We start from the raw sequence: 21,474 nt of genomic DNA, 5'->3' as shown, positions 1-21,474 counted from the left end.
TTTGTCATTTTGCCATCTAGTTATTCCATGATTTTTTGTGTATGTCTTTGTAAGGGAACCAATGCTTCCAAGAACTAGGTTTGACACCAAGCATAATTCAATGAATCTCACCATTTTGATTAATGACTCCCAACCCATACTTCTCCATTCTTCTTTAATTTCTCATCTGTCATATCCTACTTAAGCATTAAAGTCACCCATCACAAGAGTAAATCCATGTTTTAGTGTGTTGCCAATCCTCTTTTGGAGGCAATTATTGAACTCATCTTTGTCATCATCACCATGTTCCTCTGTCAGAGCATAGCATTTCATGATTGACATCTGGTGTATATGATGCATTAGTGTATAGAATCCCAGTTGATGAGTCGTTGTCTTGTGTAGAATCTGTCAGAGGGAGTAGTGCTCGTTATAATTGTTTTTGTCACTACAACCTGAATAAACAACATGCAGCTTCTCTTGCTTGAAGCGCTTCTTACCCTCACCTGTCAATCTGCTCTCACTGATGCCCAGAATTGTGAGTCTAAAGTTATCCATCTCCCTCATGATCGGTGAGATCTTTGATGCTTAAAATATCGTTCTAATGTTTCAGTAACAAAGTTTGAAGTGTTTTCTTGCTGCTAGTATCAAAATTTCAGGGTCGTGGTTTCAACAGACTTGCTTTCACCAGGAGCCTTCATACAGCACGAGGGCTCAGCAGTGTTCTCTGCTGAGCAGCCATTTTAACCGGCATGATACCTTTGTTCTGTTTCTATAATCATTAAGGTTTTTTTATGTGACCAGGTGGTTAGCCTTGCGCTCAACCCTCTCCATTATTCATGCTTGGGATGGGCAATCAGATTAAAGTGCAGCAGGCCGGCTTAATCTACACAATGCAGTGCTGAAATGAAGGATACTGGATTTCTCACGGTACACTTGCATTTCTTTGATCACACACTCGGGGGTCAGGGAGAGGGACTCTCAAACCCCTAGAGGCCACAGCCTCCTAGATTGCCTCATATCACAATTGCAGCTCTTCCAAGCTGCTCCAACTAATTTTTCCACCATTCAGTATAGCTACATCTAACACAACGAATGTAGCTGGGGTGCATGCAGATAATTCCCAATGGTTATTGCCAGCTCCAAGTGAGCAGAGTTAAGATTGCATCAGCAGGAATCTCAACTTTGTATTTCCTGGTTTTCAGAAGTTTGCTGAACTTGACATTCTTGGGGGGCATGATATACCACCAGGCAACTTTAACTCTGCATTAACAAAGCTTTTTGCCGTTTAATCTTTGATGATAATTCAATATCTTGTTCCATTAACTCTAATCCTTACAGTCAGTAGGTTTTACTTATGTTTTCTGTTTCACTGTAAAAACTATTGCTGCTTGTACTGTCCTTATTGATCCAATCTGTCCTATGCTATTTGTCTATCTGCATGCTTGCTTTCTTTATAGTATATATGCACATTTGACTCAAGGTTTTAATTTGATTTATCAAGTTATACCTTTCCTGGTCTGTACATTGCAGCGTCTTGTCACATAGCAGATGTTCCTTCTTGCTTCATCTATTCACATTAACCTCAATTTTCAGTATAAGGGACAAAGTCTGCTTTTGACTTCTGCATGCATAAGTGGGAAACACTGGCATCTGACAGCAAGCAAACAAGTCAGATGAATTGATAGTAGATTCTGCTTTTTGCGGGTATAGATGTTGAAAAGGTGTTTGTATCCATGTTTCTGCCAACTTAGTTGAAGGTTAACCCTGATAAGAGATGAAATTTGTCACAGGTATCCCATGTTTTCACGGGACATTGTTATAGGAGTGGATTATACTGGTGGTGGTACTGCTTCTGTAAACAGAACTTTCTAGCAGCATTCACTGGAGCAGTAATGTAATGAACCTAAATTGATCGTCATTAATTTCTATCCTCTTCCCCTGTGGCTGTGCATCCTGGCAGTTGTCATGCTGCAGTCTCCTGCTATGTGGGGCATTTGGTTTATAATATTACACTTGGCTCTCTTTGTTTTTTGTTTTGTTTTTCGTGTTCACCCTAATAGAAATATACGTTTATGGTAGAAATAATTGAGATTACAGGCTACCTTAATGAAAAAACACTGACCTCTGTTTTTCTTCCAAAATCCTTTTCCATATTGAAGAATATGAAGATGAATCTCCAATGAGAGTTTTGCATGACCTGCATTGTGAAGTCAGGACTCTAAAGGTAATGACTGAGTCATCACTTCTTTGTCAAATTATACTGTAACTTATCTTTTTATTTTCCATAACTTTACCGATCTCATATATCTATATATCTCTATAGTTCTAATTCATGAAGGTTAACAGGTCAGAATTTGACTTGTTTTCTTTTGGTTTGCAAGTCCTAATGATTTGTTTTCCAAACTAATAACTTTAATATATTTTTTTATTTATAGAGTTGCTGGCATTGAATTTATAATAAATCAGTTTGTGCACATAATGGGAGGGAGACCAATTTCAATAAGCAAACAGATCCCAGTTTCAGGCTTTCAGATGGTAGTTAAAAATGGTAAAAAGATTTTTAAATATGAAAATATTATGTCTACTGTCTATCACTCTGGTACTTAAATATTAAATTCATAGATTCCAAGGCCAGAAGCGACCATTGTGATTATCTAGTTTGACATCCTGTATGACACAGGCCATAGAACTTCCCCAAAATAATTCCTGGAGCATATCTTTTAGAAAAACATACAAACGTGACTTAAAAATTGTCAGTGATAGAGAATCCACCTTGACCCTTTTGGTAAATTATTCCAAGGTTAAATTGACATTTGAATTGACAGTGTTCTGAAGTATTCCACAGCCCAAATTTTCTAACAAAAAATGTTCAGATAGGGAGTAAATTGTAGCACTGATAGGTTTCAGATTAGATGTACTAATATACAGCTCCATAAACTTGTTACCTTGCTATAGAGTTTTATGGTGAACTATATCAAAATAAAATGGAAATATGGAAGAAACTTATCATTGTCTAATGGTCTGCTCAAAGTATTCAATGAGTATTTTTCTCATGACTTCAATGAGAACATGAGCAGGCCCTAAGCAATTAAAATCTTCTAAAATTCTCATTTGTTTCTCAGTTCCATCACTCTTAAATGTCCTTCTTCCCCACTATCTGACATTCTAGCAAGTTGCATTCAGGCTGAAATGTGCAAAAGGGCAGTATCCAATCCTGGAGCCTTAGATGAGGAGAAATGCTTCCTTCCCACAATCTGAAACTCTAACTCTATTTTGCTGTGTGTGCAATGCTCTGATCTTTTGCCTCCCATAATATCAGAGCAGCAACATCCCAGTGAGGAAGTAGAGACAAGGACTGAGAATTACGTATCTATCTAAAATCAACTACTAAACATCTTAGATTAAAATATTTTTAAGAGCTTCCACTATCCACCGGTTAGTGTAAAATATGGTGACAACTGTGCTATTATGTTCTGTCCTGCTAGCAAGTTTTAATGACTCTTCACTTCTGCACACTAAGATTGAATTTGAACCAGATTAGACTATTTAAATTACTATCTTGTAGGGGAAAGTCTGAGCCTTCCAGTCCCCAAAATACCAACATGTTTTATTGCTACCATAACTTGGTACATCTTTTTATGCTTCTGCTATAGGGCATGCTTTCAGACATAATGCACATTGTTCCATATAGCAAGATAACTGGTAGAAATTGAATACTGTGTTCCACTTCCTTCCCATTATCAAAGGTAACCTGCAAAGCAACCAAAAAATAATTGTACATTTTTTGTTTCCTTATTAATATACAGAAAACATTGTAAATCAGGTGTGGCTGTGACACACATACTTGATACAAACTCCCAAAAGCAATGAAATGAAGTTAACCTACCTAATAGTCATACTCCACTCCATCATGCATAGGCATATATCATTATCACAACTACCGTAAAGAGCAAATCACACACCACAACTGTCACTGCCTCACTCAATCCAGCCTTCTCCACATACCCCTGTAATCAAAATACCTCCTCCCAGTGCTATTAGTTGTGGTTGTCAGTTAAGAGTGTTGGGTTAGGAGTGAATAGTTTGGTAGAGTTGGTGATAGAAGGCTGGCTTCCCTAGAAGGACAGAGTTATAATTGTGGTACATGGACTGGTTTACAGTAGTTGTGATAATGGTAAGGTTTGTGCCTTTGGGTGGAGGAATAGAAAGAATGTATTGTTAGGTGGCTTAAACTTTTCATTTACTGCTTTTGTGTCCAATATGTTGTGTCTAGCAACTGAACAACTTGACAGCAAAGATTTGTGTATTTCCTAGGTTTGTAATGATTAAGTGGGGATGGGGAATTGGGTAAGGGGAGTAGGCTTGTGTGGAAGCAGAAGTGCAGCTGCTGATGAAGATTTTTATCTATCGACTCTTAGGTGTCAACAGCTGCACATATGTATTAACACTTTCTTTTCTAGCAACTGTTGGTGTAGGAACTTTCAAGAATAACAGCTACAAAATTACCCTGAATGGAGCTGAGGTATTAAGTGGCTGAGCTTCTAGCAAAAATGTGCAATCTCTCATTAACAACAGCTTCTATGCCGGAGTACTAAAAAGTATCAAATGTTGTACTTACGTTTAGAAGATGTTTTAGCAGTGATCAGGGGAAGTACATACGAGTAATCCTGATATCTGTACCTTGTAAATTTGGTTGAAATAATTAAGCAGAATTTTAAAAATCTGCAGGATCGTGATATAGGATCTAACCAGCCCAGTATCTGCAAAGGAAAATTGTGTCACGTTAATCTGACAATTCTTTGAATGTATCAATAATGTAATGGATAAAGGAGAACTAGTTGATGTTTATGCAGAGTTCTAAAGGCTTTTGACAAGATCCATCACAAGGGGCTACTCAAGAAGCTAAGTTGTCATGAGGAGAGAAGCCAAGTATTTTTATGGATCAAAAACTGACTATGAGACAAAACAAAGAATAAGATTAAATGATCAATTTTCATTATTCATGGCAAAAGATTAATAGCAGGACCTCAAGGTTCCATATTAGGGCCAATGTTTAATATATTTATCAATGATTTGGAAAAAGGGGCAAGTAGTGAAAAAGCAAAGTTGACAGATGATAGTCATTTATGTTAGTCAAGTCCAGAGAGGACTGTGAGGAACTTCAGAGGGATCTAACCAAGCTAAGTGAATGGGTAATATGGTGGCAAAGGAAGTTCACTGTTGATCAATGCAAAGTAAGGCAGAGTGGAGGGGAAAATTTAAACTATCTGTACTTCCTACAGTGTTCTAAATTAACTGTATTAACTCAGGGAAGGGATCTGGACATGGTTATAGACAGCTCAGTGAAGATCTCTGCTTAATGTGCGCCTGTGGTCAAAGAAGCTAGCAAGATATTGGGCATGCATAAGGAACTGGATGGAGAATAATACAGAAAATGTTATACCATTATGTAAATCAGTGGTACAATCACATCTAGAATATTGTATGCTGTACTAATCACCCCTCTCAAAAAGTATTTTGAAGAATTAGAGGGGGTTCTGAGAAGGGCAACCAAAATTATTTGAGAGTTTTTCCATGCCTCTAAGAGAAGATTGGGATTATTTACTTAGAAAAGAGATGAATAAGAGGGGACATGATAAAAGTATCACACATCACATCATTTCTCAACTCCTTTTCCCATTTACATGGGGTTGGAGATAACCAAAAGTCCTTGACGATTCTTCACCACTGCTTCTAGTCCCTGGCATGGGTTTGTAGGTCTTGGAATTTCAGTCCTTTTCTCTTCAAACTTCTCTTGACAGTCTTGCTAGAATATCCTCAGCCTTCCATGTACTTTCTTGCTATCTTCTTCCATATTTTCTTTGCTGGTCATTGTTCTCCCATTCTTATCACATGTTCAACCTGCTTCAAAGGTGTGGTCTCCTGCCTGTCACTCAGAGTCCCAATTTCTTCTAATTTCTTCCAGGTGCATTTTGTCTACCTTCCACTTGCCTGTCATTCTCCTCAATATATTTTTTCTCATCTGTATTTTCTTCTCCATAAGACCTACCATTTCCAAACCATAGAACAGGTCAGGTAGGGACAAACACAGGCAGCATACACTTTTCCTTTCAGTTTGTGACTTAATTGAGGGTCTCACTGCACTCTTTTCACTGCTGCCCATGCATATTAGTTACTTCTTTTCAGTTCTCCAGATCTCTCTCCAATGGCACTAGGTGTACTTCTCAACTATACAAATTCTTTCTTCTGATTCAACTTCTCTCCTGAGACATCACTCAACATCTCTTCTTCCACTTTTTCTACTTGCATAACTTCAGTTTTCTTTGTGTTTACCTTCAAACCATGGTCTTCAAACACAAATGCTAACTCTGATACCATATTTACCAATTACTCTTTGTTGCCAGCCAAAAGGGCCAGATTGTCAGCATACATCAGTCTTCTCTGTCTCCCTTCAGGCTTGGTTCTCCTACTAATTAGGAGACATGATAAAAGTATATAAAATATAAATATTTTTTTTTAAATCAGGGACTTCTGTTCTTCCTGTTGATAACACAGACATGGGTACATTAAAAAATTAAAACATGATGAATTCAAAATCAGTAAAAGAAAATTGTTCACTATGTATTTTAGATTGTGGAACTCCTTCCCAAATGATGTCGTTAAGACCAAAAATAATTTGAAAAGGTAATGGGCATTTATATGGATAACAAAAGTATCCAGAGTTATTAGTTAACACAACATACATTTTGATAGAGATATTTTAAACCTTCAGGATTTAAGACAATTTTTAATGGTATTAGGAGGCAACGTTGTGGGGGGTAGGATATTTCACATCTGCTTAGTGAGGTGTTGCATCTTCCTCTCAAGTATCTGGTGCTGGCTACTATCAGAACCAGAATATTGGACTAGATGGACCACAGGTCTTATCCAAAAGGTGGAAATTCATGTGTTCCTAAAATAGCTGCTAAATCAGTGGTTCCCAACCTGTGGCCCGCAAGGTCTTTCAAAGTGGTCCGTGACTCTCCTCCCGCTGGCTGCAGAAGAAAGTCGCCACCTAAGGACCTAGGCGAAGTGCGTTGCCGCAGGGCTAGAAGACTGGTGTGGGCTCCTTGCTGCAGCCACGGGATGGGGGAAGCTGTGCTCCCCTCCCCCGGCTATAGCAGGGAGCATGGCAAAGCGCTCTGCCTGGGTCCGTAGGCGCTGGGGTCCCTGCTGGAGCCAGAGGGAGGAGAGCACTGATCTTCTATCCCCCTGGCTGCAGGAGGTACCCACTGCCTAGGTACCTAAGTGGAGTGCATGGGGCTACTGGATGCATGCGGTTTCCCTGCTGTAGCCAGGGGGCTAGAAGATCAGCAAGGAGGTAGCCTTCTTGCTGAACTACTTCTGTCTGGCTGCACTGGTGGGGAGGTAGCTGCTGGCAGAGCAGCCAGGACCCACCATGCTTGAGGAGGGGCAAGACTCTAAAAATCAGTGCCTTCCGGCTTGGCCTGCACTTAGCAGGTCACCCACTGTGACTTAGCTCGCTGCTAGGCCATGTGCTTCAGTGTGTAGTGACAGTCACTCATCTACATTAGTGCTTTGTCTGTGTGTGACATACCATGAGTGATTTGTAGGTGTAAAATAGTGAATGTAAAAATGAGCACAGTAGCATCAAAATGTTTACTTTGAATATGTAGTAAGTTGTAGTCCTTAATGGTGTATACGTCAATACATTTTTTTGAGTTTTTAATTATTTTTTGACTGGTGGCCCTTCAGGGTTGTAAAAATGATATTTATGGCCCTCAAGCCAAAAAGGTTGGGAACCACTGTGCTAGATAATCAATGGGTAAATGGGTTGCTCGCTGAGTTCCTGTGGAACTGATAACTTTAATGCTGCTAAGATTTAATTGTATTTATTATATAATAATGTTATGATATCTAGAGCCATGGATAGGCACCTTTATTATTTTAAATCTATATAAATGAAACCAATTTTTTTCCATTAAAAAACTACACCTTGTACAGGATCTACTCAGAGTTGATTGATTTATATCAATAATTTGAATCATGATTTAAATCAGCAAACAGGAAACCTTGATTTAAATCATTTATTTGAATCATGGTTTGCATTGGTACCTTTTTAGTTTTTCCAGAAGAGAGGTTCAGTCTCATTGGTTGATATAAACATTTAAAACCTGTTGATTTGCAAACAAATACAGCCTTTACACTAAAATTGGTACATATTTTTTGCTAACCAGAAGAATTCAATATATCTGTACACGTTTATTTAAGCAATCATATATCTTCACATACATTTATTCGGATTCCATTTATTGTTTTAAAAAAAAGGTGAATAACATTTTTATTTACTTGATTTTTTTTTACTTGAGATTTGTAGTAAGCTTCATTTTAAATGGAAGTTGGAATTCAATTAAAATGTACAAAACCAGCATTATAAAATTGTTTACTTGTAAATAAATCTACCTCAAATGTTCTGGACATATAAGGAAAAAAGTAAGTTTCTAAAAATACATTTTGCATTTAAAACTGATTTATTAAACAAAGGAAGTATTAATTGCAGTTAGTGAATTAATAGAGTATTTCTGGTCACCATGGTCCAAATATTCAAAAATATATAGGTGTCTAAAGATACAGTTAGATTCCTACTGAGTTTTTTAAAAAGAGACTCCTAACCTGTTTAGGCCAACTTCCATTGAGTTCAGTCCTGCTTTTGAAAATCCCATTAAGCAGCTATTTGCATGTTAGGTTCCTGAATACCTTTGAATATCTGGCCTTATGTCCTTCAAGTTTTTAGAATTAGTAGATCTCATCCTCTGCCACCTGGTTTTTATTCATAGATCGGAAGAAGAAAACAGGCTTTCATGTTTTAACTACTAGTCACTTTCTTAACTTTGAATGAACTAATCCAAACAAAGAAAACAGTTTGCCTGCACTGGCTAAATTGAAAGCAAAATCTTTTCCACGCTACAGAAACTTACTTACATGTGGAACTAATTAATTTAGCTCCATTGCAAAGACAGAAAATAATATAGATATTTAATGCAGTACATGACATTGTGACATATTTATAAAACTTGAGTTGACATCAAAAGTTAAATGTCTTCTCCCTGATTCTGTATATAATAAAAAATGCAACAGTCCCTCGTTAAAATTTAAGAGCTCATTGATGCAGCATATTTTGTACTCATTTAAATTATTTTAATAAATTATAGTAAGTTTAGGCCTTAACATATGTTGTCTTAATTTTAAACAGGTTTGTTTTTAAAAAGAAAAATATATTTCATTTTAAATATCCAATTTCCTTGTCAAACTTCTATTTTTATCCAGCCTGCATATACTCAAGATTAGACCTCTCTACTAAATTTGGTGATACAAAAAGCTTTTTCAAAGATATCAATCAATAATGAAAGTTCAGATGACCCAAGAAAATTTCAACCAAAGCCATATATGTTCAGAAGGGAAGATACTGAGGTATGTCTATACTGACACCGGCAAAGTCGGTGCTGGTAAACCACCCCCTCAAGTGACATAGCACTGCATCGATGGAAACATGGTTCCTGTCGGCTCAATGCAGTGAAGACGCCGCACAGAAGGGAAGCACAGCAGTCGACGGGAATTACGCAAGCTACTCTGCACAGCTTGCGTAACTCCCGTCGACTGCCACCGAACCGCCAGGTAAGTATAGACCAGGGCTTAGTCAGACTTTTTTTAAAAACTTTTGCTTTTGTGTTTTACATGTGTTTATCGTCAGCGACTAGCCTTTTGAATAAAAGAAGCCTTTATTAAAGATCAAATACCTTCATACATTTGATGAAGCGTACAATAAATATATTGTGTATTTTATTCTCCACAGATCTGTGAACAAAGCTCGGGAAGAGAAGACTTTCCATTTGTGATGACTGTAAATTAATTTTAAATCTCATATCTCTACTTTTTTCTTTCAAAGGGTGATGTTAATGCTAGCCTGGATCAGAGTCGCTCTGAAAGACAAGAAACTTACGATTCCATGAAAGCCATTAAAGTACTGATGCAAAGAAATACAACAGATCTTGAAAAAATAAGAGAACTGTTCCAGAAATATGGTTATAAACCACTTGTTAAAGATAATCCAGGTAATGCTTCTTGAAAATAGAGCCTTTTGAAGACTAAAAATGTGATTTCTGATAAAATATTGCCATAATTGTAAACATCTCTATATTAAAGAACAAGCCAAATGTGTTTAATGTTATGAACTAGCTACGAAACATAATACAGGCGTAGGCCAGTATTCTTTGCATTAAAATTTCAAAGAACAGGCCTATTCATAAATCTTTGAAATAGTATGTAACTTTTTTTTTTTTTTTTTCTCCTTGTTGCATGGACAAGTTAAATATCACAGTAACATGCATAAAATTACACTCCCTGACCTTGTAATCTAGCTTTCATTTCAGGTGTCATTTATGTGGACCATAGTAGTATTTGTTTTACAGTCATACCCAAAGATTTGGTGTCCTACTGTACAGGGTGATGTGGTTTTTAAACGTAACTGTCTTGTCCTATATGCTTTACTACCTGGTATTTAACAGCATGTTAAAACATATTAACACATCTTTGTAACCCAACTTGTTATCCTAGCAGAGGCTTTGTCTACATGAGCTACTGCACTAGTTTCACTTAGATCAGTTCATACCTCTGTGTACTCTTATGTTGGTTTGAGTGGCTTTTTTCAGTTTAGCTTAAATCAAACTGAAATAAAGCTGGTTTAAATCAAAATAAGTGTCCACCCAGGGGTTCGCACCTGTTTAACTAAATTGGTTTACAATCACACTGTTAAACCTGTGCAACTGTTTTGCATAGATAAAGGCCTTAGACAAAACCAAAGGACTATGTAGTGGTGACTCTTCCTCTTTAATGTTGTCTCAACTTTCCCCAGTCTACTCTTAAGTGATAGTGATATAAAATTCCCAATAACACTTGAGGATACATTTAACGATTTATATTAATTTGAAAGAAAGTCAGTAAGTAAGTGTAAATATTAAAGCATTTTCAGAAGTGTCGCCACTGGCAAATCTGCCTGCTACTAATACTAACAATTGAATGGATTTTTTTTAGTTGCTATAATTTGTAGGACTTTGCAAGTGGTGTTTTCCTGGTGTGTTTTAGTTTCTGAATATAACAGTGTAGGATTTGGGTATTCAGTTAACCTTACAGTGAGCTTTTCTTAGTTCGTCTTGATTTTTTTACAATGTGTCTTGTGCATGTTTTCACAGTTTTCTATTAACTCTTTGTAAGTGCTGTTTTTCTCAAGGGCAGTCCAGCTGTTGGTGCACCTTCTTCTTATAGTCTTTCTTTTTCTCCAAATAATATTCCCTGAATTTGAGAAAATATCTGTTTCTAATCCCTTTTCCATTGTAGGATTTCATGTAGTTTTCCAGTGGCACCCACTGGTATCAAGAAAATATTTACTTCATTTTCCAAATGAATTACCTTTTTGTTTAACAGTAAACACTATTCACTCTCCCTCCATAGCCCTCAATATTTTGGTACATATTAATTTGCTTTTTATAGTTTTCAGATTTTAGTGATTTATTGTGTAGGAGAGTTGAATATTTTTTCTCTTAACCGTTTTTTTATTGAAATAAGTACACCAGGAGTTCCTTTGTATTCCTGTTATATTTAACAGTATTTCAATTTTACAGACATAGCCCTTGATTGCACGGCACCTCTGTACAAGAGCAGGGGACTGTGCCAGCAGATCTGATTGTAGAGATTAAGGAGTTAAATGAAAATAAATCTATTTTATACCATATTTAGCCTAGGGTTACAAAATGTCTTGTTTACTTAGTCTATAAAACAGTTCTTAAGTGATATACTGAAATTTCTAAGTATCCTTTCTTTTCAATAAAACAGTGGAGGAGGAGGAGGAAATTAACCATGCATCTAAGATATCTGACCAAGCTAATTCTGATCAAGAAAAAGTGGAAGACATATCTAGCTTTCCTGCTTGTGTTGGGAAACCACCTGTGCCTAAGGATCCCCTGCGTAACCCACAGCTTTCAGATTTTGGTCTTTCACAGTACGCTTTCTCCAGAACTTGGGATGTGATGGATGTACAACCCCAGACAAATATGCATAAAGAAGATTCAAGAAATAGAATTCCAGCTCCCAAACAGCTCCCATATATAGTGCCCAAAACTCCAAAATGTACATTAAAAATGGATGATTATGAGTGTTTAACGCCAAAGCTTGAACATTTTGGTATTAGTGAACATACCATGTGTTTGAATGAAGACTATACAATGGCACTTATTCATAAAAATGTTCAGACAAGAAAAAGGTAAGTAGATGTTTTTAACTTCAGGTTGCTACTCTGTGTTCTCTGTATTAGTTTCTTCTGTGATTGTACTAGTTTCTTATTTATTTTCTGATGGTAGACATTCCTGTCTTTCATATTGGTTTCCAGCTTTGGTAATGTTGCATTTTTTAAAAAACACCTTTAATAGCCAGCTCTCTATATGAATATATACACTGTATCTCTGTGCTGCACACCCTAGATAAATTGCTTCTTCCTGCAAATTTTGTGCCTTCTAAAGATTTTACATTTTCCAGTTTGAGTAGAGTCCACGTGGCAGAGACAGTCAGACAATGACTGTCTGAAAACCTTTGGCTTTCACTAACCTCAGATTTGGGTTCAGACATTAATAAACATTGTCCTATGCAGTAGTCATCAGAGAACTGACTTAAAGCTATTTAAAAATTTCTTGATAATGCTGTCTGAGTTATGGATAGGCAATAAAAGGTGACTTTTTTTAAGTTAGCACTTTTAAAAGCAGTTACAGCTGTAATGTAATCCATTTTTTTAAAACTAAGATTTTTACAAAACCAAAAGACTAATAAAAATGTTTACAATTTTTAATAGTCATGGAAACAGTTGTTTTTATCAGATAGATACTCCCTGTAGTAGCTGCAGCACAAACACTGCAGCATAAGGAACTTCAAAGTCAAACTGATTTTTTTTTTTCAGGGCCTGACTTTCTAAAATGGGTACACCTAGTTTTAAAAGTCAGCCCTCATTGTCCCTAGCTCAACGAAATAGAAGAAATGCACAGCATAATAAATAAATTACATTTTTATAATCATTTTGGTTGTAGTAATCTAAATGGTATTAAAATAAGTTAAAAAAAATTTCCACAATATCCTTTTAAATTCTACAACTCAAACAGTTTCTCTTAACGATTTATTTAATTTAATGTAAGAGTTAGCATATGGAGTGACAAAAAGGGCTGATAATGAAAACTGTCAAAACTTTAATTATGAAGTCAATGTTAGTTCTATAGGACTGCTATAGTTGACTTTCATCCATCCTCTCTCTATTATCTTTTAAAACTCAAATGGAAAGTTTATAGTAGAATTAAACAAATCACAGCTCAGCTGGCTGTTTTTCTTCATACTTGTGTAGGTGGAATTTTTTATTTGTATTGGTCAATCTTAAAATGAAACATTTTAAAAATCAAATCTCCAGACAGACGTTATGCTCTTTACGATATGATACCAATATATGCTGGAACCAGTGCCTCTAATTGCAAATATTACAAATACAGGCAATTCAGTTATTTTGTCTTTTTCTATAAATATGAAAAATTGACATGAAAATCTCCCACAAATATTCTACCCATTGGCTATTCTATGGCTCTTCTCCCTCTCCCCAGTTTGTGGACTTGTAAAGGAACCAGTTCAACTCATGTCCAGATCATTCTGTAAATGGCACAAACATGCCTCTTGTATTGATATTTCATAATATTTAACTTTTAGTAAGGAGAGTGCTCACTATGCTGTGACTGGTGTGACTTTTTTGTGGCTAAGTTTTTTCCATGTACTGTGTTAAAGGGATACTAATTCAAAATCTAGTCAGTTTCAAATAAAAGTAGTTTCAGCTAGTAAACCTCACACGTTTTTTGCTTCTATCTCCCATTGCTGTGTGGAAAGATCAAAACTGCTTAACAATGATCTGCCATCTTAACTGTGTCCATAAATATAATATACCAATGCATCAATAAATTCAAACTTCAGTTCTGTTACTGTAACTACATTTAGAACAATTGTTGACACAGATCACCTTTTCCTTAAACATTATATATCTATTTTTAAAAAAATCACAGCCACCATTGTCAATATGACAACATACTTCTCTTACTTACAAAACCAATTCAAAATTGCATAGAGAACTATATACAGCATAAATTGTGTTAGCCACATATTAAATCAAAGTGGGGGAGTGGTAGATATCCTGGAAGGTAGGGATAGGATACAGAAGGACCTAAACAAACTGGAGGATTGAGCCAAAAGAAATCTGAGGAGGTTCAACAAGGACAAGTGCAGAGTCCTGCACTTTGGACGGAAGAATCCCATACACAGCTACAGACTGGGGACCGATGAGCTAGGCAGCAGTTCTGCAGAAAAGGACCTGGGGGTTACAGTGGATAAGAAGCTGGATATGAGTCAGTAGTGTGCCCTGGTTGCCAAGAAGGCTAATAGCATATTGGGCTGCATTAGTAGGAGCACGGCCAGCAGATCGTGGGAAGTGAGTATTCCCCTCTATTCAGCATTGGTGAGGCCGCATTGGGAGTATTGTGTCCAGTTTTGGGCCCCCCATTACAAAAAGGATGTGGAGAAGTTGGAGAGAGTCCAGAGGAGAGGCTGAGGGAACTATGCTTGTTTAGTCTGCAGAAGAGAAGAATGAGGGGAGATTTGATAGCAGCCTTTAACTACCTGAAAGGGGGTTCCAGGGAAGATGGAGCTAGGCTGTTCTCAGTGGTGGCAGATGACAGAACAAGGAGCAACGGTCTCAAATTGCAGTGGGGGAGATCTATGTTGGACATTAGGAAAAGGTTTTTCACTCGGAGGGTGGTGAAGCACTGGAATGGGTTACCTAGAGAGGTGGTGGATTCTCCATCTTTAGAGGTTTTTAAGCTGTGGCTTGACAAAGCCCTGTCTGGGATGATTTAGTTGAGGTTAGTCCTGTTTTGAGCAGGGGGTTGGACTAGATGACCTCCTGAGGTCCCTTCCAACTCTATGATTCTATGAAAGTAGATTAACATAAAACCAGTAATCATGACTGGAGTTAGGGCTGCACATTGGTGGTGTTCAGAGTGAGAGTGATATGTGGATTGTGAAAATGATTAATTTGAAAGGGAACTAAATGAGGTGTTTGAATGCTTAACTTTGTATTTCCTTGTTCCTTACAGTTTGCTAACTTTAAGTTAGGGTGTTAGACTGCATATACTATTAACAGTTTTTTTTGCGTGGCGGATGTGTGCACGTGTATAATAATATATATATGCCACTCCCTGCTTTGTAGAGTTTAGATTATCTTAATTAATCTTTGTTTCATTTCCCTTGCAGGATAACAATCCTCTTCTTGCACTGTCTCTTTCCTGGACTCTTTCTTGTCATGCATAGAGTTCATAAAGTATGCAGAAAATCTTTGCATGCTTTGTAAACAGACTAATTTTTGTAAATAAGACTGTTAAAAATGTAATTAGTTTATTAATTTAATGGGAATAACGTATATAAAGTTTGAAATGTGTATGTAGCCAGTGATACAAAGTAGACTTATTAAATGTCATTTTTAAACCCCTATAACTTAAAATTGTTTGACTAATTGTGTTTAAAAATAATTCTACCATACTTTAAGTATTTCCCCAATTTTTTAGCTACAAATACTTTTCCTGTGCAAAGCTATGTGGGATATGAAAATGTGTTTTGTAATGAAACTCTGGTTGCAAGCTTCATGGAACTGCTATTAAGTGGCTAATCAGTGTAACGTAACCTGTAACTCAAATAGCTTGATCAATTTTTCTCAAGCTTTAGGAAAAAAATTCTCCTTAGTCTTCTGAGTAACCTTGGCAATTTTCAAGCCAAACTAACTTTTCTATCTAAGTATTAGGGAGATAAATATATGGGGTTTATAATGGAACCTGGCTGCAACCTTAAAGGGACAGTGAATTTAAAATCATACAACAGCACTTCAGGTATAGTCATGGGAATTCTCATAGCAGGACTCAGAGCTGTCAGTATCCGATGTTTCAGAGGAAAGTTCAAGAATCCCAGTCGGATAATTATGGAATCCCTGTCAATAGGGAAAACAGAGCTGGGAAGCAACCTCATCTGTCCTTTTCATTATTGCCAATATTCTTCTTTTGCTGTATAGATTTCACACAAGAGGGAGAGACAATATAAAATAAAATGGAAATGTGGACTCCAAAATCAGATAGTCTGATACAAGATCACCTGCAACTACTTTTAATTAATATTTATTTTTTCAGAATGACTAGGTTTCAAATCTCTTGAGCAATTGATAAGGCTTGGATGGATTGCTGCACTTGCTTGATATGAATTGTAGAATTTGAACCATAGGTATTTGTGAGGAGCAGAATGGGTGTAGTCTTATGTATTTATATAGTGCCTACCACAATGTGGCTCACCTGATCCAGCCTCTGGGTGCCATTGCTATATAAATGTTTAATAAGTTGACTGTATATCTTTAACCATAGAACCATAGTCATGGTTTCCTAATATCACTCTGATGTATTTTTTAATCCCAATCTTTAGTTTTCCTAAGGAAGACGGTAACGAAGTGTGTGTGACAGCAGCAACATCATTAAAGTCCAGGAAAATCATGGTTACTCCTGGGCCAGAGATGAAAACACCTAGCGGGAATGGTAAATTCAAACTATTTGGAATGAATAATGATAATTTTCAATTAATGCTGAAGTAAACTTGCTGGATTGACAATTCAGGCACAGTATTTGTTTGCATTATAAGTGTTCAGAAAATTATTTTTAAAGGGTACAGAGGTAGGTGGGTTTGGTTGTGTGTAAATCTAGCATCCAGACAAAGATAAACATTTGCCTTCTCTCCTACCCATTTCCAACACTATCCACAGAGACCAAACGTTATCTCTGTGACTCTGTCACCTTCAGAACTTAATCATTGCTTCAATAATTTTAAATTTGTTAAAATCTTAACTTCATTCCCGTTCTTTTATGTTATAATATCTGATCAGCTTGTTTTAACTTTAGAACAAGTTGATTAGATATATCTTGTAACTTTTTAAAGAGTAGCTGTATGGTATCTTAAAAGAGAAAAATGAGACATACTTTAAAAGGTATTTTGAAGATCTTAGAGCAAAATTATACACTGACAGGTACTTAGTATTTGGAAAAATTTAACCTGTGTATAAAAGGTTTGTTCAGAAATATGATGTAGATATGTTTTAAGCAAGAGACCTGGTTCTTGAATGTGGATATTGCTATGGATTTGAACCTAAAATTTGTAATTGTATCCCATAGATGGACTAAGGCTTTTAACCTTAAAGGTGCTACTAATTTAGTTATGTCTTTACATGGTAAAATAGTCAGCTAGTATGATACTTTCATGCTGTTTTGATAGGTGTAAATACACAAAGATGATTACTAGAGTTTCTAATACTGAATTATGAAATTGAACTATTCTAGATGCCCTATCTATTCATCATGTGAAATTATTACTCATATCTATTTCAGTTGTTGATTGCATGGCTTCTCCTTTGATACCTGTGTTCTGCACTCCTGGTTTGAAAATTCCTTCCAGAAAGGATAATACCATTTTACCCAAATTCCCAAAGATGAAAGAATCAAATACTTCTAATCATACAGCAACACCCACTCTTCCAGACTTTGAAACAGGCTGGCTAAAAACAGAAACTAAAGTAAGTGCTAAGTATCAATTTAGTAACAATATTTATTCTGGGACAGGTGGGAAGGTATGTAGATATAATTTTTAAAGTGAGTCTGTAATGGGATTCGCTTCTCACAGTGCTTTTGTGGGCAAGTGTATCATTGTAGAACCAACCTTCTTAACATCAATTTTAAGAATACTATTAATTACTTCATTTGTCTAACAAAACTAAACTAGTTGAAGACTTTTTTGTATAAGTTTGAATAACGTTATCTTTTATACAGCCATTAAAGAAGGGGAACAAAGCTGAATCACTGCCAGAGATTGATGTGACAGATAAACAACACATAGAAGATTGTGCTCCTTCTATGTTAAATTCTGACAAGTATCTTGAACATTTGAGAGGACCATCTCCTCCTAAAATATCTGACTATGAAAATCTCCTTAATACTCCTCCACCTCCAGAAATAACAACAATACCAGAAGATATTCTGCAGGTTATTTTTACTTACTACTTCTGTGCGTTTGTGTCTATCGAATCTGCATTCTGTTATCAGAACAGTGGTGTGGAAAGACTACTTCATTTTACCAGATTTGAATTTGGAAATACATTGCTGCTTCAAATTGAAAATGATAAACCATAGTCATTCTCTGAATTCTTGCTCAGATAATCCTCTTTAATCCCTTTAATGTTGTTTTATTTTAGATATTATCAAAATATAATCCAAAAACAGATACAACTAAAATAATGAAACTGGAGACCAGAACAGGAATTGCTACGAGATTTGAAAGGAATATCCCAGATTATTGCAACAAAGAGAACAGGTGAGAGTGAAATCCCCACATGTAGTAAAGAAATTGAATTGATTTAATTTAGGGGAGTATATCTGGAGAAGATATATTCATTTAGAAATTAACACTTGCTCTCAGATCAGCTACCAAAACCATCCTTCTTTGTCATGTCTGAATAAATGTCCAATATTTGGCATGGTATTTATGGTGACTGTCTTAAGGTTCCTTTTTTTACTTGGTCTGTAATTCATACAAATATATGTGTACAACTAATCACTTCATTTTTGATAAATAGTCAGAATAAATTCAGACAATTTAAAATGATCATGTGCAGCTGTAGAACTATCAGAAATGAAGGGGTTGTGACCTGGCAAATATACAAAAGTGTGTGGTATATGTGATGGGAAATACACAACAGCTTCCCATACTACCTGGCCAGAACTCTGGCTGTCTAATAATTAAAGAAGACATAGCACAGATTACTGCACCCTTCCCAAAAGCATGTGTTATATATGTGCTAATACAATTACTTCATGACTGAAAGAATTGAATATGAAGAATGTAAACAGTCAAGAAATACTGCTTACGACTTTCTTAATCAGGAACCTTAAATATCCTTTAAATGTGCAGTCCTGGGACTTAATCAAATCTAATGCTCATTCTTGTACAAAGGAGGACCAGAAAAAAATTAATGTCATAAAACTCTCTAGCTGTTTATCTTTTCTTTCTTCAAGGGCTCTTTGCCCACTCCCTGAGAACCAAAGTCCCCAGTGATTTCTTCAGACATTTTTCTGTTCAAGGTTAGGTCATTGAAACCAGGGAACAAAAACAACAACCTGTGACTTAAATGACCAGTCTCACAGCCCAAACAGCAAATTTTGAACATTCAGATGCTTGCAGCAAATAGTTTGTAAACAATCCATAGGTTGAAACAGGTTTACACAACATATCTGAGCAATTCTGCATAATCCATAAATTAGCAAAAATCCTGTTCAGATTGATCAGGAAAAGGACAAATTATTTATGACAAATAACTTGACCTACTATGGATATCTCACACAGGATGATATTCCTCTGCTTTAGTGTTCTGTGTTGTGCTTGTTTCTTACTCTGATATTAAACTTGTATTTGGTACAGATTTTAGAGTATTGGTGAGGAAAAGACAAGTCGTCTTCAGAGTTAAGTCCATCCTGCCACAGTATTCATGAGAGTCCTGAATAAGACAGAGAACACCTTGGCTACCTCAGGTAGTATGTTTTGAAATTGGGATCCACCCTAGTACTGTATCAAATATAATAAAGCTTTAATTTAGCTGGACTTTTTCCTTGTCAAGCAAGATTTAAAAAGAAATACCTCTTTCAAAGGCTTTCTGTTGGAACTGACAAATTTAGTTTTCTTTGTTGAAGATGCTACTGAAATGCTAAATGAACTTCTGTTCTGGATATAGTTGCAAAGGATATTCTGAATCTATCAAACCAAATGTTTGAGACTGAGCTGGGTATGGTTCTGGATTTTGATCTACATTCACGGATCTTCTGAGTCTGACAGAGCTCAAAGTTGGAAGAAATAGAAAATCAAGGAAAAAGACTTGTATATAATCACTATCTCAATTTCTAATAACTTTCAGCAAGTCCAAAGGAACTAGTTCTGCAAAACTCTCATGGAAAAGAGATGTATGTTGTCATAACTTTACCTTTCTTCAACAAAATACTTCTCCATGGCACTTGGTGCAAACCTGGAAGTGGGGGAGACAGGAGAAAAAGAACTTGTTAGACACAGGACCTGGGGGAAGTAAAATCATTTTAATTAACAATTTGTATTAAATCTCATATTAAAATAAAGAATTGTCAAAAATATATTCATGCTGCATTTCTATGTTCATGATAATATGTTTCAAAGAGTTTTTGGGGTGTGTTAATCCTTCAGTTAATTCAGAACTGGTGACACATATTCCATATGATTATTTCAGTCTGCTTACACTTGTTTGTGCAGTACTCTAGAAATAAGAGGATGATTCAAATAATACACTGAACTGAAACTTCAATATGCTGCCTTAGAAAGTAAAATCTCTAAATCTTTCACTTACATTATACATCTTGTTAGGAGCACTAAATTTATTTTATTACAATACCTGTCGAGTTGTCTGTAACCAGGAAGTTGAGCCACTCCAATGACTGAAGAACCAGAAAGAGGAATAAATACAGTGTTACATAAACAGTTTCTAAATAAGGAACTGCTTATGCACATACACTAAGAAATTGGTTCTCTCTCGGGGGCGGGGGAGAGACGAGATAAAGATAAAGTGAGAAAACTATATTGAAAAACATTTTGTAAAAGACTCTAGGAGGTGTTAAATGTTTGATCCACTTTAGAGAGACATTTGTGCTGTGAAAGATAGTTGTTAAATTCTGAATTGTTTTAATGTATTTTTGAAAATATGATTCCTAATCACATCACTTTTGATCCATGTGAAGTGATGAATGGTTTGTAATTATCAGCCAGAATTCCAGCACTCTCCTCCCAAGTAGTCCTTATTTGCAGAGGCTTTGTTATCCATAATGAGGCCTGAAAGACATTATAAGCAGGAAAACCTATAAGAAAGAATTGCTTAAATCCTGTCCCTTAAAAGCAGTCTGATACAGAAGTAATTACCTGTGCTGATTTGAAAGGAAAATGCTAGCAAGAGGCAACTCTGAATGTTATAGGCAGCAGACTTCCATTGCACAGTTTCTCTCCTTATTCATAACAAATGGATAATTCCTCCTACCTCTAGAATTTGGAGGCAGTCCACTGTTATTGCTGAAGGCTCTTATTCCTTTTGGCTTAGGCCACCAAAATTCCTGCCTCAGGCAGAGAAACAAGTTGGTAGTTCCATTTCTCCCAACTAATTTTATTTTAACTTTATTTATTTATTTTTGGTGCAGTGGTGACTTCATTTCAGCTTCTAGTTCTTCTCTCCCTCTTCTGAGCTGAGGACTCACTGGAGCATTGAGGCTCTAACCCTCT

At 36.2% G+C, this 21,474-nt stretch overlaps 1 protein-coding gene across 4 annotated transcripts in view; it reads left to right on the top strand.

Annotated features, from left to right (window-relative positions):
• Positions 1–21,474, top strand: part of SKA3 (spindle and kinetochore associated complex subunit 3) — a 66,198-nt gene that overhangs the window by 13,280 nt on the left and 31,444 nt on the right. For 2 of the 4 annotated variants that reach the window (XR_010922578.1, XR_010922579.1), the window contains exons 3-10: positions 2,139–2,203; positions 9,926–10,091; positions 11,869–12,295; positions 16,570–16,679; positions 17,523–17,707; positions 17,961–18,173; positions 18,383–18,501; positions 19,606–19,715. Coding sequence is in view for 1 of the 4 variants with exons in the window: in XM_067562858.1 (XP_067418959.1) it covers positions 2,139–2,203; positions 9,926–10,091; positions 11,869–12,295; positions 16,570–16,679; positions 17,523–17,707; positions 17,961–18,173; positions 18,383–18,501; positions 19,606–19,612 (1,292 nt within the window). In the remaining 3 variants the exon portion in view is untranslated. Of the gene's footprint in view, positions 1–2,138; positions 2,204–9,925; positions 10,092–11,868; positions 12,296–16,569; positions 16,680–17,522; positions 17,708–17,960; positions 18,174–18,382; positions 18,502–19,605; positions 20,318–21,474 lie in introns of those variants that run through there. The other 2 variants (XR_010922580.1, XM_067562858.1) reach the window with 2 other exon arrangements.

Source organism: Emydura macquarii, unplaced genomic scaffold, assembly GCF_026122565.2.
Source record: "Emydura macquarii macquarii isolate MOO-44397 ecotype Brisbane River unplaced genomic scaffold, CSIRO-AGI_Emac_v2 contig_2473, whole genome shotgun sequence".
Lineage (NCBI taxonomy): Eukaryota > Metazoa > Chordata > Testudines > Chelidae > Emydura > Emydura macquarii.
Note: the sequence above shows the minus strand (reverse complement) of the source record. Positions and strands in the feature narration are given on the sequence as shown.